This window comes from Psammomys obesus, unplaced genomic scaffold, assembly GCF_907164565.1.
Source record: "Psammomys obesus unplaced genomic scaffold, mPsaObe1.curated_primary_1811, whole genome shotgun sequence".
In the NCBI taxonomy this organism is placed as follows: domain Eukaryota; kingdom Metazoa; phylum Chordata; class Mammalia; order Rodentia; family Muridae; genus Psammomys; species Psammomys obesus.
The window spans coordinates 7,716,535-7,743,912 of record NW_026585587.1 but is presented as its reverse complement, the minus strand read 5'-3'; the positions used below and the strand labels follow the sequence as shown (position 1 = coordinate 7,743,912).

The 27,378-nt window shown below is 49.6% G+C and overlaps 1 protein-coding gene across 1 annotated transcript in view; it reads right to left on the bottom strand.

Annotated features, from left to right (window-relative positions):
- Positions 1–235: 235 nt before the first annotated feature.
- Susd4 (sushi domain containing 4) overlaps positions 236–27,378 on the bottom strand; it is a 119,736-nt gene continuing 92,593 nt past the window's right edge. The window contains exons 6-9 of the mRNA XM_055609510.1: positions 6,853–7,044; positions 5,504–5,648; positions 2,657–3,042; positions 236–1,649 (exon numbers count right to left, since the gene is read on the bottom strand). Of these exons, the coding sequence (XP_055465485.1) occupies positions 1,621–1,649; positions 2,657–3,042; positions 5,504–5,648; positions 6,853–7,044 (752 nt within the window). The 3' untranslated portion in view covers positions 236–1,620. The remainder of the gene's footprint in view (positions 1,650–2,656; positions 3,043–5,503; positions 5,649–6,852; positions 7,045–27,378) is intronic.

Here is a 27,378-nt window from a genome sequence, read left to right as displayed (position 1 = left end):
AGGTTGTCACTCGAGCAATCTGCGATTACCCACAGCTGCAACCACGGGCTCGGCACCGCTCTGTCACCGATGGTGGCAGTGCGTAAAGTCCCGGCAAGGCCCACCCTTTTTCTATGGCGTCTCCCTCGGCTGTGTGTTTTTCCTCCTGTGTCTCATTCCATCACCCATGATCACTGTCACCCACTTCCTGCCCTCCCTGCTCCACTCTGGTATTAAAGTCACGCTTCAAGCTGTCATTTTCTTTTTAATTTTTAATCAGTCTGTGTTGAGCGAAAACAGGACTCGATCAAGTTCCCAGCCTTCGCTGCTCTGTCAGCACGGTGATTTTATGGATGAGAGTTTGGTTTATATTTGCCTAAAACCCAGAGGAGGAACGGAATCGACATCACAGACCAACATGTATTTGAAGAGACACTTCTAGACTGGGTTCTTTGAAAATCAATCGCTTAGGCACAACACCCAATGGGTGCCATGACACTCTCACAGTAAGGATGTAGAATGGCAGGCAAGCAGGGCCAAGGGCATCCTGAAAGCAAGAGGGCAGCGTGGCTTGGGGCTGGGAGGCCAGCCTTTGGATTTAGCAGGACAAAATAGAGAACGGGGGGGGGGGAGGGTGCAGGGAGAGGCAAAAGATCTAACTTATGCTCTCTTCTTTCTTCAGGGTGTGTTTGCACAACTTTCCATTTTGGAAAATAAAAGTATGGTTAAGATTTAGAGTCAGGGGCGATGTGATACAATGACCCACACAGGAAGGCATGAGCAGAGAAACATGAGTGGAGCCTGCGAAATGCCCAAACCAAACATCACCAGGCTACGTGGTCCACCACAGACACATCTGAGTGTGTTCTCACTGTGCGTAAAGCCACAGGTTTATCCCACACCACGGGTCCACTGCCAGACCACGACTGCAAACACCGATGCATGTCACCAGGGGCAGCAGAGAGGACGGGGTGGGGGCTGGGGGCCTGGCATGAGGACATTTTCAGAAAGCAGAGCCGCTGGCTTGTTTTATTTCCTTTCCTTTCCCATTCAAACCGCCACATCCTGTTTTGATCCATTGTCCAGGTGTAGGAGATGGTCTGAGTGTCCCTGGAGAGTGTCTCCTTGGGAGCCTGTCCCTTACTAATAAGGGCAAAGAGAAGGATGTGCTCCTGGGTTGGCAGGCCAATATGGGTTTTCTACAGAAGCTGGCCTGTCCAGATCTAGAGTCCCTAGATGGTTCAAAGCAGATTTTAAAAGCGAATTTATACAATGTGACATGCTTTCGGAGGGGCAGGGGCAGTGCTGTCAACAGAAGCGACAGGATGGGGTGTGTGTGGCACTGTCTCACGCTCTGTGGCGAGAGAGACACTCAGTGTTGTCGTGGGGGTGATGCGGAGAGTGTCCCTGCTGTTCTCTGCCCCCTGCAGGTCATGACAAATCCTCGTTTAAAAGCCCCACCGCTGCTGCTGCTCAGACCCACAGCCCTGCTGGAGATGGACCGTGTGAATCACTGTCCCCACGTACACAGATCAGAAAATGCCCCCTTCTCCCCCAAGCTCTGTCCTCCTGTGGCCTCACTCCAAGGTTCAAGGCTCTTGTCCCCAAAGGGGACGGTGGGATTAGTAGGACATCACCAGGCTAGGGCTCTTCTTCCATGAGTGGGATCTCTGGAAAGCAAGAGAGTTATTTGCTTAGTCCGGCTGATAACTACCCGGTTTGGAGTTACGAGCCTCATTAAAACAGCTCCGATCCCAGAAAGCAGCGAAGAAAGGAAAACGCTAAGTTCCATGCACCCATTAAAGGTCAGATAAAACAGCATCCTTCCCCTGCCCCCATACACCATCCATCCGCTACAGAACAATTTGTGGTTTTATATCCAGCTCATAAAAAAGGATAATGTTAAACTTTCACCACCATTTAGACCAAAATATTACAATCTGAAGTGCAGAGAGGCAGGTTGGAGCACAGGAAGGGAGCTCTGGGGTGGGGTGGGGGTGGCCAGGGGTAGGCAGCTGGCCTGTTTGCGCCCTGCTTCTGCTGTGTACTGTGGCCACGCTCTGGAATCAACACGTTATTTTGCAGAGCTGTGCTGGGCTTCCCTTCCCTGGGGAGTGGAGCACTGATTCCTCGGGTGCATTTCACCGTTTTCACGGGCTACCATCTTCCCTGGGGACAGGTGCCTCTTTCACAGCACGCTGGGTAAAGTGACTTCTATGGACACGGCGTTTCTCTGGGGTCAGGCAGAGGCTGGCAGCACTCTCCTCTGCACTGGCCTTCCTGGGGAAGGTAGGCCCCGAGTGCATGGTGGCACAGAAGAACCAGCCTCCTCTCAGTTTTGGTGGATGGGCCGGGGCTTGGTGCACACACCTAGATTGTTCCTCTTTGCCTGTGTGTGACGCTCTTCCCAGCACCACCACGAGTCCTATTCAGTTAAAGGACAAGAAGGCACCAAAATGGTGGCACCAAAATGGAAATGCTCTCTACTCTCTAGCCTTTTAACTCCATGGCTTGGTACCCTTTACTTGGTACTCATTACTAATCACTCTTTGCCACAGCTGGCCTGTTGATAGCCCTTTAAGTAGAGGGAATGGGAAGCAGTGACAGCTGGGTAACAAGCAGGTCCCTGGCTCTGACCCTGCGCTGCAGGGCTAGCCTGAGCCTTGGAAATGCTTACCATCTGCAATGTCGATGCCTGGGCTTGTCGATGCCACCTCCCCTGCTGTGCTTGAGATAGTGTCAGGGGTGTCCGGGGCAGGGCGGCTGCCCCCTTGGCACATGGGGGTTGATGAATATAGACTCTGGAGCAGCTCTGAAGAGCCTGAGGTGCTGTCACAGGTCTCTGACTCCCCGGGGCCCGTGTCCGTATCCCCGGAGCCGGGGTATGCTGGTGGGCTCTGGTCATCCACAGGCAGAGGACAGCCCTGACCCATGGAGGCCAGGTACCCGGGGCCTAAGGCACTCGAGCCACCATTTACAGCCTCATCGTAGGTCGGGAGCATGACGGGCACTCCATCCACTACCACAAAGTCAGGGTCGCTGCTGGAACTCCTGGGCGGGCCCCTGCACAGAGGAAACAGTGGGAACACATCAGGGTTCACTCCACCCCAGTAAGGAGGGGTGTGGAGAGAGCCTCTCCTCCCACGTCCCCGGCAGGTGTGCTATGCACTGTGGCCTGGTTCTGCAGAGAGGTTTCCCTTTAATCACTCCCCATCCGAAGGGTGCCCACAGGGGACAGCCGGTCTGTACTTATTAGGCTTCTTCTTTGTCAAAACGAAACAAACAAACTAAACCACACCGCTCATTTTTAGAGCGATAGACCAGACACAACAGGAAATAAAAAGGAGGGCTACTAGTTACCCCCCCCCCCCGCCCCGACTGTGTCATTCCAATGACCGAGGTTCATGGCTGCCTCAGGCCCAGTGCTACACTGTGGTCCAGGCTGAACCTGGACAGTTGCTGAGAGGGTTTTAGGTGGCAGGGAAGCCAGGCTGCCATCCCTTCCTCGTCAGTCATGGCCACAGCTCCCGGCCTGGCCCCTGTGCCCATCTCCCTCTGAACATGCAGTGCTGGACTTGACCTAGGTAATGAGTGTCACCAACATCTGTACCAGTATGACTGCCAGGCTCTGCTCCTGGCCCCAGAAGAGCCCAGAGCAGTCAGTAAAGCACCTTCGAGTGCTGATCAATCAGGTCGATTGGTTGGGAACTGAAGCTGAATGATTAGGCCAGAGGACGACACAGCTGGAAGAGGAGGTGATCTGTTTGGGTGTGACCATGCCTGGAACTCTGCTGTGGGGGGGGGGGCGGGGGCAGGGGATGCAGGGACAGAGCATTTGAGGGGGAGGGGCGGCATCAGCCTGCGCTGTTCACTAACATGAGAGGGACTGCCTCAAGCCCATGGCTGTCTGAAACATCTTGCAAAAGTTGTCTTCTTGCTCCCACAGTCCTTAAAGGATAGCCAGAGAAGGCGAGAGAAGACCAGAAGGTGGAAGGCAGGAAGGATGGCCGAGCAAGCTTCTGACCCCATGCTGCTAGTGCACCTGGAACAATGGGTGTTCACTCCCCGCTGGCCATTCCATGGCCTTCCCTTAGCCTTTCTGGCTCACTCAGAACTTCCTCCTTGCTCCTGTTTTTTCATGTTGTCAGGCCAGAGCAGGCAGATACCTCTGTCTCATTTCTCACCCTAACAGCCCATGCTCAGGCCGCATTGCCCTCTGCACAGCTCAAGCAATGCTGAGTGACTTTGATATACTTTGATCTCAAACACCGGGGACCTGGGAAACACAGGCGTCTGTTCTTGGCATGCCCTTGAGAACCTTGTGTTCCATTTGGACAGATGACACCAATTTCCCCCTAAACAACTAGAGGACAGTGTGAGAGCATCAAGTGAGTCCTGAGAAGATTTCAAAAACATCCTAATAGTCCATATCTTAGAAAACTCCTCCAAGCATATATAAAAAAATAGCTTTGTGGGCTATTTGAAGGTCTGCTAATACACCACAAATCACAGCTGTGTAGTCTGGCTTTCTCTGTGTGATCCTTTGGCCTTCCTGAGAACCTTTAATTGCTTAGCGGTAGAACATGGTCCCTTGATTAATAAATAATAATGCTGAAGACCCGGAGAGCGGATGGAAGGTTTGAGAAGAAGAAAGAAAGGTCTGGAACCTCAGCAGAGGCTTGGCGATGCCACCAGGGAGGAGCTGACACACCTCTGGGCTTGGGGAGGACATAAGTGACCCGCACACCCAGCACACACTGCTAGGGAGAGTGAGGTGCCCACAAGGTCTGGCCTGTGGTACCTCTGCTGCCAGGAGCTCTGCCGGGTGAGATGAAGCTGTCCTGATATGTGGAGTTTGGGAAGCTGCTACATTGCTCCCTCTCCACACTCTTGGGAGTGTGTTGTATTGGAGGGGATAGTTGATTCCAGGAGCCTCCTTCTCACCTTTCCTCATGAACCTCAATTCCTTGTTTTTATGATTAGGTACCATGGTGAGGGCAACTTAGGGATGAGGATGACTACTGACTCAGGGGTAAGAAGAACTGTGAGGTGACAATGCTCAGCTGTAAGGACAGCTCTGGTGTGAGGAGGACTCAGGTGTGAGGACACTAACCTGAGCTCTCTGGTGTAGCCAATGAAGATAGGGAGCCATCCTCTGTAGATCCAGATCCCTTCCCAGACCCTGTCTGATTTCTCCCTCCTGAAGCTTCCTACCCTATTGGCTGACCTCTGCTTTGTAACATCCCTGATCTTGTCACCTCCCCAGAAGATGTGCAAGTCATCTAGGGCCACAGCAGGTGCAGGGAGGGAGGGAGGGAGGGAGGAGGGAGATGGTCCTGATGAGGTGTCCATAGCTTGCATTCCTGACCTGGTTGTTTCCTCCAGTCCTCCTAGTGCCTGCTCCAGAATGGTCTTCCCAAGGAGGCAGGGATGGGGCCTGTCTCCATCATGGTGCTCTCTCCCTGACAGCTGACCCAGACCCTTTAAGCTTTGTTCTCATCTGTGCTCTCTCCACTGTACTGACCTGGTGGGGAAGTGGGCCTTGAACTTGGTCTGGAACATTCTGGCCAGGATGACGAGCAGTAACACCAGCAGCACGCTGGTGGCTGTGAATGCCACGATCTTCCACGTGGTCAGAAGGGTCTCATGGGTGCTGGGCCACGTTTGCTCTGCCGCAAGAGATAACAAAGCCAGGCATGAGGTGCCATGTTCCTTTGGTGGTCACCTGGCACACGAGGTACCCATGGTATGCCTCCTGGGACTCAACAGACACACCAATGCTCCAGTAGGGCTGGTAAATCACGTGAGGACCCACACAACACTAAAACCTATTTCCAGCATGGGTCCTTCTGGGTTGGAGACACACTGGCACATGATGTACTTGTAGACACGCGTGATCATGTTGCAGTCTGGGCAGGAGAACCTAGCACAGGACAAGACAACCATGAATTGCTTCTTGGGAAGAGAGCAAAAGGTGTCCTTCTGCACTGAAGAGCCTGTTCTGGTACGGCCCAAAGCACTGTTCTGGGGTGAAGGATGGAGTGAAGCAAGGGCGATGAAGGCTGAGGGTACAGCACTCCTTGGCCATCACTGTACTCTCTGTGGTTTCTGCCAGGTAAGAGCAGACCATTCTAGGATGGATTCTCATCCTTTTACTCCCAGCATACCGTATCCCATTATCGCACTCAATAGTCATCTCTTAGACTCAGTGCCTCTCCTCTTGTTGGTTCACATGACGTCTGTGTCCCTCAAGACACCCAGCACCACATCTGTGCCCAGAAGAGTGGCATCCAACCATCACTGGGGCTTGGGGCAGCAGCCACAGCTATGGCCTGGGAAATGCTAGAGAGAGTGGGCAGAAGCTGAAAGAACAGGTGAAGGGTGTGTGCTGACAGCAGGGCTCCTCTATGGGGCCATTTCCTGGGTGTGCTGGGACCTATGGGAAGGATGGCCACGTCACACGTCATTTACCAGCGGGGCTTGTGTACAGTCTCCGCTTGTGTGAGATCAGTTCTTACACACAACAATATTATTCATACAGTGGGAGAAGGGTGGGTTATGCACTACTCAGTTCCCAGGGCCATGCACATAATTCTGGTTACACCCATGGGCCTGCATCCTTGGCAGGGGGAGGCACCAACGCTGTGAGAAACTGAAGACATTGAATTTCCCTGTGGGTGCCAGAGCTATGATTCCTGACCCTCTGAAAAAGGCCTGGAATCCCTTGGCAGAGTCCAACACAGCCACCCAGCCGTATCCAAAATTGTGAATTTCTACAGCCCGGCCCTGAGGCTCGTGGTAGGATGGGAGTGGATGCCATTCGGGACACAGCCTGGCCACAGCCTGCCCAAGGGGTACAGCCTGCGGTCTCACCTGATTTGATGCAGTAGACTTGGTAGGAAGGGAACCACTCTCCATACTGGCAGGTGATGTACTTGTAGTCACTGGTGAGGCTGTAGCCAGGATCACAGTAGAACTCTACCACGGTTCCGTGGTTGTAGCGCTCACAAGGCCTCGGGTGGCAGATGAAATCTCCGTGACTCACCATAGGAGGTAGTGGACAAACTTGGGCAGTTGGGGAGAATAAGAGTTTGAGAACCATATGCTCCTTGGAGGAGCCCTTCAGACACAAGGCAGGCATGACCAACCGCAGCTACTTTTAGATGTACTAACACGCCAAACACCAAGGCACGGAATCAGAGACAGCGTAGGTCTCCACGGAAGGTCAGCGGAAGCCTGCTAGGATATTCTGAGCACGGACGCTGTCATGTGGTGTTGTAAAGCGCATAGTAAAAGTGAGGCTCATCTCACAGTGTGACAAGCACGCCTATTTAATAGGCAGTATTAAGCCAGCCTATTAATAATGCATGCCATTATGTGCCAGACAACCTAGTAAATAAAATTAAGATATTTATGGACAGAATCTTTACCCAGTGGCACCAAGTGGTGCCAAGTCTGCCTCTGTGACCAAAGCAGTCATCTGAGACTGTTTAAATCGGGGAGGGGGCCCTCACTTCACCTCACGTCCTGCTGGGGTTTGGCCGGTGATAAGCGTGTAGGAACTCTCCTACTTCTGTTTGCAGTGTTCCTCCTACCCCACAGGTGCCACCAGGGCAATGGGAACAAGAATTAGGAGCCTGAAGGCCTAGGCTTTCTTCTGTCAATATACCGTGTGACCTTAAATGTGTCACTTAACCCTCTGTAAGGCCTGATCTTCTCCTCCATCTCATTCTGCTACTGCTGATGTTTAAGCGTTTTCTGACCCATGTTTTACGATGCTAGGGGAGAAGGCTGTCTTCAGTCTCCCACCGTGAGATCACCCCAGGGCTGCAGAGGTGGATCTGGCTACATCTGGCTACATGTCTGACACTGGACAGATGGGTTTTAGTGGAGTCTGACATTTATTCATCTCATGCCACAAAGAGATCCTTTGTCTGCAGAAGACTCAGGCCTAAACAGCGTGCCACTTAAACACTCCTCGGGAAACAATCAAACTGCAGGCTACCAATGCCTGGCTTTCAGATCACACCCCAGAAACTGTTAAAAAGGCTGAAAACCAAGACAGACAAACCCAAAAGTGAGGCGATTTTTGTGACCCTTCGTGGGAGAACCAAATACTCTGGCTAGTGCAGAACCCCCTGGCACTACGCACTGCCCCTCAAACTGGCCAAGGCTCTCCCAGAGCATACAGGATACTCCCTGTTGGTGTGTGTTCTTCAGGCTGCATAATAAGATGGAGGTGTCCCAAAGTGTGCCCTTGTTGGGCACCTATCTCTAGTCCTGCAGACAATGGCACAATGTGGATCTCAGCAGCTCATTTAAAGATGAGGAGACAAGCTAAAAGAAGCAAAAAGTGACTGGGAGGGAGCAGCCAGCGGTTCCAAGCAAGTCCCTTCTCATCTCAGACTACCCATGAAAGCCAGCAGCTGCTCTTAGGAATGCTGCTAAGGCTCATAGCCATTGTGTAACAGTGGGTCAGTGGGGCTGGCTAGGACCTGAGCATCATGGGATCTCAATGAGGCGGTAGAGAAATGGTGACGGCAACTGGGAAGTTTCAAGGTTAGCAAGAGCAGGCCACTGCCACTCCTGGCTGGTTGGAAGAAGGGGTTGTTGGGGTCCCAGGAGAAAGCAGAACGGTGGAGGTCTATGTTGGAGATGCTAGAACCAAAGCAACTTCCTCCAGGGCAGAGAGAGGGAAGGGGACACTGGAGACAGGCTCCTACAGGGGTCTAGGAAGTAGGGTCTGAAGCAGGGAGCTTGGAACATGACGTGGCAGGGAAGGACCCAGAGACAGATCCGACAGTTAAATGGTGGGTAATGAGAGCATTCTTTAGGCAGGCACTGGAGAACCTGTAGTTTGAGTTCTGACTTCAACACTGAGGAGCTTTTTGCTGCCTGGAAGGGTTCGCTGGGCTGCCTCATGGCCTCCTCTGCACTGCCCACGGCACGGCACAAGAATCCCGAGCACCGCTATTTCTGTTTCCACAGAGGGCTCTCTGTCCAGACCAGTCATCCACAGGTTCCCAGGAGGCAAGTAAGAAGGCCAGCAAGGATGCTGGCGACCAGGAATGACAGAGAAAAGGTACCCACGTCCATACCTCAGAGAACTCCAGGATGCTACGGTATGGGCTTCTCCTTTGCCTAGTCCCTCCTCTATGTCACTGTCTTGCCTCTGGTTCTCGTGAGGCCAAAGGGAAGGGTACCCTGTGGCCTCCAGGACTGACAAGCTCAACTGTCTGCCTGAGGGTCCCTAACCCCTGTGCTGCTGTGAGTGCTGTAACTAGGGGAGACCCTTTCTGTGGGAAAAAGTATATGAAGTGTTTGTCTAACTGATGAGCGGGTAAAGGAAATGTGCCATATACCATGGAATATCACTCAGACTTTACAAGGGAGAACTTTGCCATTTTCAAAAACATGGATGAACACCAAGGGTATCATGAATAATGAAATACACCAGAGACAGAAAACTCTGCATGACTGTGAACTCACCAGTAAGTGGATATATATGTGTGGATGTATATATATATATATATGTATATATATATATATGTATATATATATGTATATATATATGTATATATATATGTGTATATATATATACATCCACACATATATATGTATATATATATGTATATATATATGTATATATATGTATATATATACATTCACACATATATACATATGTATATATATACATATATATTTGTATATATACATATATACATACATACATGTATGTATATATGTATATACATATATGTGTATGTGTATATGTATACACGTATATGTATACATATATGTGTATATATGTATGTACATATTCCATAGAAACAGAATAGAACAGAGGTTATCAGGAGCCAGAAGGTGGAGAACTGGGAACATGAAGGTCAAAGAACACAAACTTGTTAGGCATGGTAAACAAGACTGGGGATCTTCTGTAAGCCTGAGGAAGGGTACAGTTAGAAGTGCTAGGCTGTGTCCTTAACATTTGCCAAAAGCAGATTTCAACTCTCACCTCTGATGAAGGGCGGCTACGCGGAGACGGAAATGTTCGTGGCTCAGCCCAAGTAAAAATCTCACTATGGGGATATGTATCAATACACCATGCTATACACCTCTATGTATGAAACTGTTGAAAAAAAAAAGCTACACCCTGTAGCAAGGTGCTCCTACTCAGTACACTTTCTGAAAAAGCCCCCAAGGGACAGCATAGGGTTGGGAAATTCCAAGACTGGGTTTCAAGGGCTGGACGCCTCAGGAAAGAAGTCCAAAGTTGATATCAGTGGCTATGAGCAGTGTCTTCCCCAACTTGGCCTGAAGAACGAATGACTGCTGAAATCAGCACATCAGTCTCCAGGCAAATTGCCTCATGGTGGCTCAAGAATGGCTTCCCCCTACAACCAGTCAGTGGCTGTGGTGAAGCTGTCCTCATTTTTGTGTTCACACCATTGCTCTACTCCTGATGCCGGCGACTTCTCACTGAGAAGCAATCACTAACACCCAGGTTGTCGGATGATCAGAAGCTAGGTACAAACCGTGCTGCCCAGCGGGCTCTGAATAATGTTGGTAGTTAGCTTCACTAGAGGGTTCTCGGACTTGCTCAGAGCTCCGTTGCATCCTTTCTCAGAACAAGCACAGCCCAGGCCCCATGCCAGGCTGGCTCCTTACACAGCAAAGGAGTCCCAAGAAATACCAGAGCAGCCCCAAAAAGGCAGAAACCCCAGAGCCTCTGGTCACCACATCCCTTCAAAGCCCAGATGAATGCTAGTGGTTGTGTAGGTTTGTGTTTTATCAGAATCGGCATGTGATGGAGGCCTGTTTCCCAGAAGTGGAAAAATGTATCTGTACACCTTGCTATGTTCTAATCATGCACCTGGAAACACCGTTGGCTTCACTGTAAACCTCCGTGAAGACAGCTTGGGGTGCAGGATGTTTCTTTTCAATTGGAAAGAAACGACAAAAATGTTGTTAATTATAAACTTGCCGGGCTGGGGAGATGGCTCAGTTGGTAAAGCCTGAAAACCTGGCTTTGGTACCCAGAACTGATATCTAAAAAAGAAAAGAAAAGACCAGGTGTGCTGTGCAGACATACAATCGAAGTGCTGGGATAGGTGGATCCCTGGGGCTCACTGGACAGTCCAGCTTAGCCCAGGTGCCAAGCTCTAGGCCAGTAAGAGACCCGATTTCAAAAATCACAGCAGAAGTCATCCTGAGGAATGACACTTCAAGGTGACCTCTGGCCTACACACACACACACACACACACACACACACACAAACACACACACAATGTGTGTGCATGTGCATGCATGAGCACACACACATATACACACATACATACACATACATGCAGGCACCCCCACAAACATGCATGGACATACATACATACAATCATCAGAAAAGTTACGCTTATTTCAAAATCCTAATATGGGGTTCAAGGGACTCCCACCTTAAGTCACCTAACACTGCCTCACCATGACACTCTCTGAATTCCGCTGTGTCTTCCCCACAGCATCCCTAGGAGACAGACAGACTGACTGACAGACACACTTGCCCACACAGCGGTCTCAGGCACAGGGCAAGCAGCCTGCTCCAAAGCTGTGCGACGAGCTTCTGCAGGGACCTGCATGTTCCTAGAAACACCATGAGTGAGCATACAACAGTTTCACCTCAACACTCTTTCAGCCCAACCCAGACCCCCTCAGCTACGAGCTCACAGCAAAAACTGTGGGCAGCAGGAACAGAGAGTCCATTGCAACTTTAACTTCTGAAGCATTTGTTTTGACTTTAGAGAAGATCAACAGCAGGTACTGTCTTTTTGGAGGACTGCAGCCTGGGTTTCCGGCATCACAGAGAGATTCCAAGCGAGGCCCTGCTGAGGCTCAGCTGGGAATGGATCTTAATTACTGTCCCCAGGTGTCACTGCTTTGCTCCTCATCTGCCATTTGTCCACAAAGGGTTATGTCTCATTGCAAAACAAAAGGGATATTCCTACCTGCCAAGTGGTTGCAGAGTAGCTTTTTGTCTGTCGCTCACAGAGCTCAAGAAGTGGGCTAGCTAGGGCAGAGGATAAGAAATAGGAGGCAGAAGCCAGGACCTATAGTCTGCTCTGTGCTCGATACCAGTGGCCCGAGCTGGGGCTGGACAGGCAAGCTGAAGGGCCTTTCCCAAGTGAGGGCTGTAGTGACAAATGTGGAAGTTTGGTTTCTTTATTTAAAAAAAAAAACACTGAAATATTATAAGAATATGTTTCCGTTTTAATCCCAGGTGTAGGGATAGGGGCCTGTTTCGGATTGTACACAGCAGCTAACTAGGATCTGCCTCGTGCTCTAGCAGAGGCATGGTTTTGCCAGCTGCAGATAGTTTCCGCAATTGTGTGGCATTTGGAATTCTGGGAACTTTTCAGAGGGTATGTCAGTTCTAGAGTCCAGCTAGATGAGGTGGCTGGCTGTTGGCTGGTGCTGGTGTGGTTTGTCAAGTGGTTTTGCACAAAGAGGAAACAACAAGAAGAAATTAGCTATCCTGATGGCGAAGCTCAAACTTGTCCCAACGAGCCTGACACCCCTAATCAGCAGGAAGTAGTTTAACAATGTCATCGCTCCCTTTCCAACCCCTGGCTTTATTCGGGAATCTCTCTTCTTTCCTCTATATCCTCTTTTTCTCTCTTATCTAGTGTTGGGGTTTGAAAGGGAAGAAGAAAAGGAGTGGAGAAGGATGGAAGAAAGAAGAACCCACAAAAGTAGCAAACACGGGCTACAAAGGGCCACTTCTTGTCATCATGCCTCTTGGGAATTTCTCAGGCACTTCCTTTCCCTGCTGCCAAGCTCCGTGCACCTCTGGCTCTCTCCCCTGTCTGGCTGGAGTACAGCAAAAACACCCACAGCCTTCCTGGGCCCTCTGTGTATTCTGCATGACTATACACATATTTATGTACTTAGATTGGGGTTAAGTCCTGATAACTCATCATAAGTCTGGCAAAGATCCTATTTACTCTAGCGAATGCTTTTCTATGCATTGTTGGCTCCAATTGGCTAATGCGTTGTTGCAGATTTCACATAGCATCCTGTCTGGCTTGGGTGTTAGGTTAGTGCTGCCTACACAGAATGAGTTAGACACTATTCCCTCTGCCTCTTTCCCCTTCTCCCCTGCAGCCTGGTTACAAGTGAAGCTGCTGGAGTTTGGGGGTCAAGAAGGTACTGTGCTGATTGTCTGGGATTTCTCCACCTCTGCTGCCTCTCTTCTTTATGGGGGAATGCCAGCAATGGCGGTCCCATCCACAAACACTGGCCAAAGTAAGTTCCAATTAAGGGTACGTTAGAGCTCCCCTGCCCCCGGCCCCACAGCATGAGCCACACAAAGAACACACAACCCACAGGGACGCATGCCATTGGCTCCATCCTGGTGCACACTGGCTCTGTGGTCATTCCTAAGTGAAGGTGTAAAGGTCCTTCCCCAGGGAGGCAGGTGCCTCACTCTCAGGAGACTGACGCAGTTCATAAGCTTAATAGGTTTGAAGAAGCAGGAAGGGCTTTCTGGCAGTCCTGGTGAGCTCCTGGAAGGTGAATGTCCCCGTTCTCTGGGACTTCCTGTGACACACCCAGCCTCACTATCCCAGTACCTTCTCTCAACGAAATCAGTGTTACGGTTTGACTCTCACGTGTCCCCCTCAGGCTCATGTTTTGAGCACTTGGTCCTCAGCATGGGACACTGTTGAGAGGTTTGTGGAGCCTCTGGGAGATGGGGCTTGGCTGGTGGAAGCAGGGCACTGGGGGAAGATCTTCGGCGGCCATAAAGCGCCCCTGGTTCTGGTCTGTTCTCTGGCTTCCGGTCCATCACAATCTCAACAGCCACTTCTGCTTGCCCCCGCCATGCCTCCCCAGCCCGATGGCCTGAAACCTCTATGAAGTCAGGAGAGAAAATAAACTAACCCTCCCTCCTTAAGTTGCTTCTATCAATACTCTGGCCACAGTGATGCACAAAAACTAACACAGCACCCCTTCCATCCCGCCTCTGATTTCTTTCCACAGACAATTTCCTGCTTCCTTCAGAGTGCACCTGGCTTGAGGCTCTTCTCAAGGCCAGGCAGCAAGTGCCATAATCAAATAAACACTGTGGGGATTATTAGAAGCAGGAGCCCATGTTGTTTCCACAATCACTGTACCGTCCAAACATTTCATTTGGCCAGAGGCAAAGGAACCTAAGTCACTTCTCCCTTTCCTGTGCACACCAGGCCTACCTCCCATTGTCCAGGCTCGGGGAAGGTGAAGTACGACTTCAAGCAAAATGAAGTGGCAGAGAAAAGCCAATTCGTGTTCTAAGCACAGGGTTAGCAGAGGTGTACCCGCCCCCGCAGGCACAGAAATGTGAGTAGCCTGCTCTGGGCTTGCCGGATTCTTCACTTTCTTACCACAGCATATTGACTATATTATTATTATATTAACTTCTTCTAAAAGTCATTAATTTAACACCTCCCCAACAACTGAAAGGGAATTACAGTCGTCCTCAGTTTGTAATGCAATGGCGACTTCTGTGGCCGGGAAAGCCTTCTGCCTATCTATTCAAAGAAACTTAACTACCACCTGTTCATACACTTGAAGGAGCCAGGATGGAGCTCCAGCCTGCATACCTCTCTGGGGAGCTTGGCAGGCACGGCTGATAGGAATTAGAAGTTCTTTGGTGTGCAGTGAGATCTCAAATGTATGCTGGAACTGGAGATGTATTCGAGGACAGGAGACTAAAGGCCACACATGATGCTTCTTTATAATAGAAATGGGCTGTGTACACAGGGAGCAGGAGGACTCTGAGAAATCTCCAGGCACAAGAGGAGGAAAGAAGGGGCAGAACATGACGGCCAGTGTGGTGGTCTGAAGAAGAATGGCCCCTATAGGCTCAAATATTTAAATGCTTAGTCATCAGGGAGTGTCACTACTTGGGAAGGATTAGGAGGTGTGGCTTTGTTGGGGTAGGTGTGGTCTTGTGGGAGGAAGTGCATTACTGGGGGCGGGGGGGCGGCTTTAAGATTTCAAAAATCCTAGCCGGGGCCAGTGGCTTTCTCTCTTCCTGCTGCCTGTGGATCTGGCTATAGAACTCTCAACTACTTCTCCAGCACCATGTCTGCCTGCATGCTGCCATACCCACAGCCATGATGACAATGAAGTATAAGCCATCCTCAGTTAAGTGTTTTCCTTTATAAGAATTGCTATGGTCATAGTGTCTCTTCAAAGCAAAAGGATACTGACCAAGACAGCTAAAGGACTGTGAGTAAGGAATAAGGAAAATGAGAAAAGGACCAGGAGGAGAGGGAAGCTGTGGGTGGAGAGGTCTCTACAAGGAGAGGGTAGGTTATATGTGGGCACCACTGAGGTCTCAGTTCCTTCATGTGGATAATACAAGACACCCCACTGCAGTTCAATTCCACCCTGACACTACAGATTGGATTCCACTCCTAGGAACTCAGGGCTACAATCTTCTGGAGATCTGGGTTGCAGCTAGGAGGCACAGCCCTGGAAGGCCCTAGTTTTGATTTCCTGACCCACAAAAGAGAAGAAAAAGAATCCACCAAGCCTCAGCAGAGGTCTGCGTGATGTTTTTTGAGGGTGCATTATCAGGAGCTGTTCTGTTCTCCTTCCCCACCTAACAGAAGCACGGCCTACCTGTCAGAAGTGGAGAAATTACCCATAAGAGAAGCAGCAAAGGACTGATCTGTTATACCTGATCACAAGTTCTCTCCTGGGATCACTGGGAGGCAGTGGAGGGAATCCAGCAGTAATAGGGACCCCAAGGATCTGCTATTCAGGGAAGGCTGACATCCAGAACAGCTCTGCCCCTGGTAGGGTTCTCAGACCAGAACCTGAACAGCAGCTGTCTGCTAAGAGTCCACACACACACAAAAAAAAAAAAAAAGAAAAAAAAAGAAAAACCAATTAGACCTTGTTGCAACATCCACAGGCAGTTTTAACTTCTCTTATTTTAAATGTAATCTAATGTGGGACAGGAGAGGGAGGGCCACATAGCAACCAGTCAAGAAGATAGATGGAACAGTGCATGTGAGGTCCATAGTTCCATGGCAAGCAGTTGGGATTTTGTCAGAAATGTGAAGGGATGCTGTGAAGATCAAGGACTGGAACAGCCTTTACAGGTTTCTGTGTGTGCAGCTGGCAGCTGGGGTATCCAGACCTGTCGAGTCTTTAGGATGTGGTTGTCATGACTTGGACAGATGATGACATCTTGGATCATGACAGTGATAGTCAACATCTGGGAAAGAGATGGTGGAACATCCTTCAAACATTCTAGTTCTTTTTCTAAAATAGGTTTTTGATAGGTGGATTTGGGGCCCCTGGGAGAAGAGCCAAGGACAATGACCAGATTTTGGACCTGGGTTGATGGTGGTACCATTCACCCACCACATTAGAAAATTGCTTTGTGAGAGAGAGTGGTACTGAGTTCAGCTGTGTTCTGGTTAGGTTGGAGCTGCCAGTGAGTGTGAATCAAGCACCTGGAGAAAGGTCTGGAATAAATTTAGAGCTCAGCAGTCACGAGCAGAAAGACAGGACTTCTTACCACAGGACTGCATGCACTCACACAGGAGAAAGTAGAGAAAGGGTCCTAAATCCAAACACAGAGACATCAGAGAGAACAAAGAGACAAGCAGAGTTTCACAGATGCTGAGAAAAGGGGTGTTAGGAAAAATGAGTGCTCCCTAGGGGGGTGGGAAGAGAAAGCATGGCCATGAGTTAGGAAAAGTGTGGCCATGGGTAATGAAGAGAAACATGGTTATGGGTTAGAAAAAGAAGTGGGCCATCGGTTAGGAAGAGAAGTGTGGTCATTGGTTAGAAAAAAAAGTGTGGCAATGGGTTCTGAAGAGAAGTGAGGCCATGGGTTAGAAAAAGAAGCATGGTCATGGGTCACAAAAAGCACTGATGACTTTGAGACTTGGTGGCAGAACTAGATCCACTTGGATGGACTGGAGTAAATAAGGCAGAAGGAAAAGTCTCCTGTAGGGAGGCAGTGAATGCAGTAGCCAAAGCATCAAAGAGGACCCCATTAGAGTTCTGGACCTTGTTCATGGTTGGTGTATGTTGGCAGAGTCCAATATGGTGGACAAGATTGGAGATGCAGGTAGAGAGTCTGAAGGAGGACGGCCATGATGGAGGTGAGAGGGGATGGGATCACACATGAACAGGGAGGCTTGCTTTGGAAGAGGATCTGGGTGTGGGCAGAGGTCCAAGTAGCTCTAAGGCAAGGGTGGTAAAGATGGGCAGACTGCTCTCTAAAGACTCCTATTTTCTGAGTTAACTATGAGGAGGCTACAGCTGAGAATTATGTATTTTTTTTATCATAGTCCTTAAGCCATTTATATAGTTCAATCCATGCAAAAGAAGGAAATGAACCTTAAAAACAGCCAAGGATCCTCATGAATATTCACACAAACAGGAAGGGTGTAAGTGCAGAACATTATAACCTGTACACTCGAATGTTTTAAAATTCTTCCAAGACATTAGCCTAGAGGCTTTCACTGGTCATTTCATTCTCACTTCTTCCAAAGACACAGTCTACACACTTTTCATGTAGGAGAGAGCTGACACCTGGATTATGAATCCACATCTACCCGACATGATTACTGTCAAAGGCTGTTCGCTGCTCACACAAGCCACACTGCTGTCTTATTTCTGAGTATCCTCCAGCCTCCATTGCCCAGAGCCCCGTGTCTGTCTAGGTTCTAGTTGATGGACTGTGGCTAGAAGTAACTCACAGCAACTGGTACCATGAGTTCAGGATAGACCCACGAGTCTCTGCCATATTTTCTAGAATAGAAGTGATTTCCCAAAGGGACCTGAAGCCACAACTCCAGAGCCCATGGAGACATTGTGATGAGAAGAGGTTCTAACTGACCGACACTTACACCACACTGCAACGTCAACACGAACTTCTGTTCTGTTTGTACCACTGTCCAGCCCCCATCCCCTTAGGAACTTTCTCATAGTCCTGGTTTATCTTACACTTGGCATAAGGGGTAAGTAGTGGACAAGTCTGCTCTGTGAAGTAGCACACTGATCTCTTGATGAGTTCGCTGTTATCATAGCCAGCATGCACCCTAGCTGCCATATTAAAGCTCTATTTGAACAGTGTCTTAATGCTTTAAGCCAGTGGCTCCTTAGCCCCAACTGCATATTAGAATCACTTAGGGAACTCTGCCTAATTGGTCAGGGCTGGGTACTAGTCTTGGCTAGCTCTTAAGAGCTCCCTGGGTAATTCTAATAGGCAATCCAAGTTAAGATGCCCTGCTTTGTGCAGTTGTAATAGACAGTTGGGAAAAACCAATCTCCCTCCACTCACCAGCTGCTGGATGCAGGCTTAGCACACTCAGCAGAGCTGGTATGTGAACTAAACTGCCATAGTATCTGATCTGGTCTTCACCTTTCACCAAGCTCTTACCATTGGGAGCTATAGTCCATAGATTACCAGCATTGGGTGAGTTAGGAGCCCACTAGAAGTGCACAGAGTACAGCCACACCCTGACTTACTGAATCACAAGCTTTGTGTTAGAGAATGCCATGGTAAGCCATGCTCAAAATGGAATGTGGGGAGCTAAGGAAACTTTGTAGATGAGCCTAGGGGTGCGAAGGAAAGAAGCTTGCACTTAAGCTATAATCTGACCTTGAAGAGCAAGGAATGGTGGAGAAGATCTACGATTCTGTGTGTTGACACCACCTCCAGGCAGCCTCCTGTATCATCTATACGGTTTCAGGTAGATATGTACAGAATCACCCATCCTCTGTCCCTCAGGAGATCTGCAGGCCTGTAGTACTCAAAACTGTCATTGTGGCTGCTGTCCCCAATCTGACTCAAGTTTACATAATGAATCCAGGAAGCTGTATGGACCCCTGCATGCCAGAGTCATAACTGTTTCCAAGGAGACATCAGAAAACTTTGCTTTTAGCTCAGGGAAAATCAATAAAATGTTATACAGCACATTACATTTTCCACTTTTGTTGTAACAACACAGAAGGCCAATAAATGTGTCCACCCAGGGAAGCAAACGATCATGTGGCTAGGCTCTGCTTGTTTCCAGGCTGGGTAGAAAATGGTTTTCACCTGCTCTGAGATGCACTGACAGATGAAGTTCAAGATCAGTATTACCTGGTAGTCCCGAGGGGTTGGGGGCTGTGATCTGCTCTCTACCTCCGAGTCACTGCAATGGGTGTCCCTGAGGAAACGCAGCATGCATCTGATGACAACTGTTAGACTCCAGGGTAAAAACAAAAATGAGGCGTCACACAAGCAAAACGCTATGTGCCTGGTGCCACAGCCATGCAGAAACCATGGAAGAGCATGCACAGGTGAGGCAGTTGATTTGGGCCTACAATTTACTGACAAGACTTTGCAGCAGGGGAAGATGGGCTGAAATCAAAAGCTAACATGTGTTTCTGTGCTCCAAGGAAGGCTGCAACTACTCCCTGAAATGACAGGAGCCTCAGCAAAATTGAGAGCTGTGTCAGCAACCACCAGTTGAGAATACGTCTGTGGGTCAGAGTGCTCTGAAGTCTAGGTACCCTTTCCAACACACAACCTGCTGCAGTTGGAACTCCCAGTGCCAAGCACGACTTCTTCATTTTTATTTTTTTAAGAAAAATCAGAAACTCAAGATGAAAGGGAGGAGTGTGCACCAAAAGGTAGACCAGAAAGCTCACATGTAAGATAGTATTTGCTACTTGTCTTCTCTCTCTCTCTCTCTCTCTCTCTCTCTCTCTGCAGCTCAGAAAAGCCTGCATCACCAGAGACCATGCAAGGTTCAAGGTGGCTAGGGTATCCTGGATCCTGGTGATTCTCAAACTCTCCATCCACAGGCTAGACCAAGGAAGCACACTGATAAATCAGTGTAGGATTTTCTGAATCTCAAGGTGTTTGTTTGTTTATTTGTTTGAGACAGACTCTCACTATATAGCCCAGGTTCCCCCTCTCTTCCTCTCTCCTGCACAGATCCTCTCCTGTTTGGATTTTCCTTAATTATAAGTGAAAAACAAGATTAAGTATCACAACTTTATAAACAAATCAAATCTAAAATGTTTAAAATAAATACGAATAGTCCCTTCGTATGTGTGAACACAATGAAAGGTGAAATATATCCACTAGTACAGCATTTGAACGCCTAACATGAGTCTCGTAAACACACATCAGCCTGCATAGTGGGCAGATGTTTGTTTCAGCCCTTTACACGCCGGGCTGAAAGGGATCTGGGTAAATCTTTTAGGCTCCCAATCTGAAAAGCTACCACAAGCTTTAGGCCATAGGTGAGGGGGGTGCATCAATATGTTTGAACCAGATAGAGTTCCTCTGACAGACGAACTGGTACCATTTCCAGTCCAGCCCAGAGTATTCGAGGCCAAGGGAACACGTGGTTATGGGCTTAGAATGCAACTCTGACTCGACAGCAGCTCTTCACATACAGTGGCAGAGGCAGGTTAGAAATGGCAGCCTAGCTTCCCCACAGCTGGCACTGGCTTTGCAAGCAGGCTGATCTAGGGTAACGCAGTCTGGTAAAAATGGGGTGTTTGTTTTATTTTTACATTTACTTATTGGTGCGTGGAGGGCAGAGCGACCTGTGAGAGTCAGTTCTTCCTTCAACCATGTGAGTTCCAGGAATTAAATTCGGATCATCAGGCATGGCCACAAGCACCTTTACCCGCTGGGACATCTCGCTGCCCCTCCCTCCACCTTGAGCTGTTCTTAATACACCATGGCAGAGCAACCGAAAACAGATGTCTATACGTGAAGCCTTCCTCTCGCTACTATTTCAAGCATAACTTTCTCCTCGCCGACACTCTCAGTGGCACTGTGGTTTGTTTTTCTGTGAGTGTACCCATCTTTGTTTGAACGCTGGAGCCTCAAGCCTCACTTTTAACAAGTGTGTGCAAAGGAAAAGAAAACCTGAGCAGCAGGCTGGGCAGGCATTAACCGACCTTAAGAAAACAATCACAGCTAGATGTCCTTTCGCATCTATCAGCTGCCAAGATCAAAGGTCATTTCCTACCAGGAGACCCCCCCTTTCTGATGCACCTTCTCGGGGCCTTCATGGTCCTCAACTATCGATCCTCTTGCCTCTGCCTCTCAGACTGAGACTTGATCTGATTTTTTTTTTTTTTTGCCATCACTTTTCTCCCCTTAAAAATTGGCACTTCCTTGTTCTGGTTTTACAGAAAGTCCTATCAGATGAGGAAACAGTTGTTCCCAAGGGGCAGTCGTTGGTCCCCGTGTAAGTGTATGAACACGTGTGGATGTGGTTGGATGCAGTTGCAGAGGCCATACGTAAAAAACAGCTACGTCTCAGCCTATGGACAGTGCTTCTAAGAGTCAGGTCAGAATTAAGTGCACCAGTATTCTGCGAGACAAAGCCCATGCTATTCTGTGAAGCTGTGACAGCTGAGCAGATCTTGGGAAGCACTGAAGATCAGAAAAGAAGAAAGCGTGGGAGAAAGTGCCCTGTCTACAAACAAGCAAACAGACAAACGAAGGCTGGGCAGGAGAGATAGCCCCGCCAGTGAAGGACCTGCTGTACAAGTTGATGCACAGAACCCATATGTCTGGGGAGCCATCTAGGGTGCCCTGGCCAGTCAGTCTAGTCTTCCCTGTCATCTCTAGGCTGACGAAAGGCACTGTCTCAGAAGGCGAGGTGCACAGGGGCTGGTGTGCTGTCCTACCCTCTCCCAGCTGTATGATTAGTGCCTCTGGAAGAAGCGGCAGGCAAGTGCGGCAATGGCTCATGAAGGGCAGTGAGGTGGGGCTGGGAGCTGGCGGAGAGAATGGAAAGAGAATAACAAGGAAGAATGACCCCACAGCACTCTGCCAGGCTGGCACAGGCCCAGAGTGATGGAGGGGATTTATTACTTTCTGTGTTGTACCTGATTGCAAGAGGTTTTATTACTATGAAATACAAGTCATCCTACTTCCTAGAGAGGAAAGGAGGAAATAAATTCTGCCCAGAGCAGGGCTGGAGGAGATCCTGGGGTTTAAGGACAAACACGGAGAATTTCCCATTTGTAGTGGCCATCTATATCCAGAGCATGATGAAGTCGGCCCTCTCGTGAGGAGCTCCAAGCACTGGTCACAGCTTTTGATTCTCTCTTCTTCTTCTAGGAAGCTGACACTTAATCCTTGCAAAACAAAGGCTCCCTCATCTGTGAATCAATGTGAACAATGGGAAGGAGTGCAGGGCTGGTGAGGACCCTGAACATGGCAAAGGCAGCATTTCCTGCATCTGGCCCCAACAGGTACCCAGGACAGGTGACCTGCTGGGTAAGAGGAGGGATGGGGCCTGCAGGGGGAGGGGGTAGACTCTGGTCTGGTAGAGGGTGATTTTCCTCTGGAGTCCTCTCTGTGGAAGAGGAATCACCTGTCTTGTTCCTTTGACCTCAGTTGAAATTTCTGCCCCAAAAGAAGTTTAAAAGAAAAACAAAACAAAACAAAACAAAACACCATTTCATTGTCAAAATCCAGGAGAGATGAAAGTTGATGGTAGCATTTCCAATAATACAAATGGAAAGAAAGGAGGCAAGGCAGGCCCTGCCAAAGGCTAAGTCTAGTGAATGATGGGTACAGGGGAAGGAGCGGGAAGGAGAGTGAGGGTCTATTTGTGAGGTGTAATGCTAATGGAGATGAGCCTAGAAAGGAACAGCAACAAAGCCCTGGGTCTACCTGGAAAACAGAAATAAAATCTTCTGGGGTTTTGGTTGCTGTGTGTGTGTGTGTGGGGGGGTTGTTTTCAATGTGCTCATGTGTTTTCCCTTTAAGTATGTCTGTGTACCATATGCATGCAGTACCCAAAGAGGCCAGAAGGGGGAATCAGATGTCCTGGAGTAGTTGTTATAGAGGGTTATGAGCCTCTGGGACTGGACCCCAGGTCTGCTGGAGAACAGTTGACCACTGAACCATCTCTCCAGCCCCAAAATGTATGTGTGTGTGTGTGTGTGTGTGTGTGTGTGTGTGTGTGTGTGTGTGTGTGTGTGTGTGTGTGTGTGTGTGTGTGTAAGAGAAAAAAGTAGTGCTTCTTAATTCAATAGGGGCAGAAAAATGGAAGGAGGAGAAAGAAAGAGGGGGAAGAAGAGGAGGTAGTGGTCCTGGTGGTACTGGAGGAGGAGGGAGGAAGGAGGGGAAGGGGTGGAGGGAGGAGAAGGAAGTAGTGGTAGTGGTAGTGGAAGAGGGGGAGGGGGAGGGCAGGAGGAGGTGGTGGAGCAGGAAGAGAAGGAGGAGGTGAAGGAGGATGTAGAGGAGGAAGAGGAGAAGAAGGAGGTGGTGGTGGAGGAGGAAGGGGAGGTAAAGGCAGAGGTAGAGGAGGGGGAGGAGGAAGAGGTGGTTGTTGGAAGAGGGGAGAAGAGGGGAAGACGCAGCGGCGCTGGAGGCAGAAGAGCCGAGGGCTGGGGAAGATTGTTCTCAAAGTCAGAACCAAGTTTCTTTGCAGCAGGAGCATCTGTGACTGGGAAGGTGGACGACATCCCCAGCCATAACTCATCGTAGAAAGAAACTATTAGGCGGGCAGTTGCGCAGGATGCTGGTGTGGTGCGCGAGTAGCTATTTTCTCGTCATCACTCTGCTGTCGCCGCGTAGAGCAGTACATGGGAACAGCACTAGGATAATTTACTGTCGCTCACGAACAATAAATTAACAGGATTGCCTGTGCTTTTCCATTTCCTAATGCTAACACAACACCTCCTCAGGGTCACTGGCAAGGTGGCCGTCAGGGAGACAGGGGCAGTGACAGGCACTTCACTGAGAGGGCACAGTGTGTGTGTCCAGACCTGCATATCTGCTCACACTGGCCGCTGAAGATTTCAGACAGGACTTCCCTAAGGTGGAGCAAGCTCAAGATTCCCAGGCGCAGGAAATGCACGCTTGTCTGTCTTCAAAGCAAGTGAAAATTCCTTTGTTTTTGAGAATAAGATCCCCAGGCCCTATGCGACCTTGACTGGTGTAAAGCAGGTTCCTGCCTGAGGTTATAAATTAACCATCCCGACAGCTGAAGGCTGAGAGTCTGAGAAGATGCTGGGATTTTTATGATCCCAGCAAATCATTCCTCTCCTCTCAAGGAGGCAGATCTAAGGGTACATTTTCCAGATATTTATGGCTAAGCATAGCGGCACATAGCTGTAATCTCAGAACTTTGTAGGCAGAGGCAGGAGGATTGCTGCGAGTTTGAGGACAGCTTCAGCTACACAGCAACTTCTAGACTAATAAGGGGTACACAAAAACAAAACAAAACAAAACACACACACACACACACACACACACACACACACGGAAACCAGAACAAAAGTCTTCTTTCAAACACTCCTGAGTAGGAACACACTCTGTGAAAACATCAAACAGAGCAGTTGGAGCAGGGACAGCCTGGGATAAAGCTAAGTGGGAATTTCTTTTGCTAATAGGGCTTCTGGGCCTCAGAGCCTGGCTGACAGTAACCCCAAATCACCTAACCACGCTTTACCTGACCCCTCTGTCCAGGAATGTGGTGGAGAAGGGCAGGGCCTGTGGCAAAGAGAGAAATCAGGAGTCCACCTTCTGCTTTCTGTGAATAGAGAGGCCCCACTGCTATGTCGGGGAAAGAGGAGAGAAAAAAGGCGTCCGCTGCTCTTTTCTTCACTTTCTGCTGATTCAATTTTATATTGCATCCAGCTGCTGCCGGGAGTCTGCGGGGAGCCTCAAGGGCCAGGAGAGGCTAATGGAGACTGTGCCCTGGCCAGCTGGTCTACTCAGAGGGTGGGAAGCTAAGGGGGAGGGGCTGGGTGACCGCTTGGTCACCGCTATTATCACAACAGCTGAGGTGAGCAGGACTTGAATTCTAAGAGGCAGAGCCCCATGCTTTCAGCACAGCTCTGCTCGGTACTGAGCTCTACCTGAGGAGAAAGGAAGGGAAGAAAGGAAAGTAACTCTCACAGTGCCCACTGGATTCGGGTATGCAGTGCCTCTTGGGGACAATCATGAGTCCCATCTCCCCCACCCCACCCCCAACCCACCCACACCTGCAAAAGCTTTTGCATCCTGAAACTCTCCACTACGGTGAGAGTGAGCAGTGACCAAGAGGAAGGGGTCTGTGGGTGGCAGAGCAGGTCGTTCAATAGCCTGCGAATCCCTCCAAGGAAGACAATGGGACGTTCAGGGAAAGAGCGCCATCGTGGGGCAGGGCTGCTTCTGAATCTGCCTTCCTTGTAGGTGGCACCAGAGGCCAAGGGGAGTCACCCAGCCCGTTTCCTTCCTGTAAAAAGCCTTACTACTTGGAATTGGTTCTGAAGAAAGATGACACTGGGTGTGTCTATCTCTCAGATGAGCCTCCATGAACAGACGGGATGGTAGCTTCTCCTAGCAAGGCCAGGCTGACTGTGTGCCTGTGAGCTGGTTGGTCTTCCCAAGGGGAACCACGCGCCAGAATCAAAGACCCTCTCCTCCCCCCATCCACTGACACCCGACACCAGCCCAAGTGAGGCAGCCTTCCTGGGTAGCAATAATAATAATAATAATAATAATAATAATAATAATAATAATAATAATAATAAAAAACAGTCAGAGGATGGTGCTGTCAGGAAGGGGACACGGGGCCTACAGGGCTACAGGTGTGGGTTTAGAAGGCCTGGGTTCCAGAAGACATATTTCCTGGAACGTGATTTTTCTTATGATTTTCTTTCTGTTCTACTTGAAGTCCAGGCAGAGTAGTGTCCAGTGAATCTGGGGATCTAATCCAAGGCTTGGGGAAGCATGGGGAGCCTTCTGCAGCTAGCATCACACCTGCTGGGACCGGGACTGAGAAGTGATCACAAAGTCACTGCGTGGCCTGGAGGAAGCACCTAAAAATGACAGGAGAGCTAAGGCAGTCTGGGGTGTGAGAAGACACCTAGGGCCCAGGTTGGGAGAAGGGGAGAACTAGCTTCCAGCAAGGAAATGCTCAAAGAACAGTGCCGTTAGGAATGCTATTTCCTCCTGCTCCAGAACACGGCTGCTGAAGGGAGAGGTGAGGGAGGGCACGGGCCCTCCTTCATGCACAACAGTTTGGGTAGTGTCAGAGCCAGGGGCTGTGTGTGGGGACTCAGTGTGCACAGCAGCTCTAGGCTTCAAGGCCATAGCCAAGCCAGCTCCGATGCTCCCATTCCTCTCCCCAGGGTAGGTGTTTGGCAGGGTAGAATGGGTGAGAGACAGTGGTCATGTCTACCGCTATGTCTTCTGTGATCTCTAATTCAGTGAGCATCAGGCAGCTGGCTATGGTGGCACAGGACGGCAGTTTCAACACTGCAGAGGTTGAAGGCAGCCTGGGCTACCTGGAGAGACCCTGTCTTTAAAAACCAGGGGCTGTGGATGTAGCTCAATACCAGGGCACCTGCCTGCCATACCCAAGGTTTAAGACCTGGCTCTTCAGGAGAAAAAAGAACTGTCAGATCTATGACAGTCCTGAGGTGATTTTTCTCCTGCCATTTCCTTTGCTTTCAGAGTGGAATACTTTACAAAGAACTAATTGGCATATCTAATCCAATCCATTCTTATTTGTTCAAGCAGGTAGGAAGGGGAGAGATTCCGAGTCTCTCGGAGTACCCCACCTCTGGCTTGAGGAGGTGACCTGGTAACAATGGATTCCGACTTGGGCCATGACTGACAGCCACGTTGGAGGGAAGAGGCTGGAACCTCCCCCCTCTCAGTTTTCTACCTACCCGCTGCATGTGAGAATGGGGGCTGGGCGTGAGGTGAGGCAGTCTTCCCCCAGGAGCTCTCTGCAGGCAAAGGCCTCCTACTCCAAGATGCTCAGATTCCCCGTGTGGCCTGTGCTTTGAAGTTCCTAGGTGCTCCCCAGGGAAGGCAGAAATCCCAGAGGGAGAAATCATGACAGGCACCTCCTAGGCTGGTTGCCTCTTGTACCTGAATGTGTTTTGACTTGGGAACAAAGTGCACCACAAAACGAGCCCTCCACATCCAGGCTGGCTTTGAGCTCTGATCTCAAATTGGAACCTTTCAAGTTATTCCACATGTGGCCAAACAGGACTCTTCAGTTTCTTATTTTTTCCCCTTTTTCTTATGAAAGAACGCTGATCCAAAAGGTCCCTGGGCACTAGCGGGTTCTGAGGAGACCACATCGCACCCCGCTCCAAGACTGACTCTATCATGAATTACACTCCATCTCACCCTGGTAGCTGGGCCATGAACAGACATGGGGGAAATCACTCTGAGCACTACGACTCTGAGAGCCCGTCGGCTTTGTCTTGGCACAAGTGCAAACACCACTCCAAGACAGCCTTGACCGTGTGGGACAGCTACTGCTCCAGTAATCACGAAGCACCTACAGCAGTGGTTCTCAACCTGCGGGGGCACCCCTCCAAACAGCACCCCTCCAAACAGCACCCCTCCAAACAGCACCCCTTCAAACAGC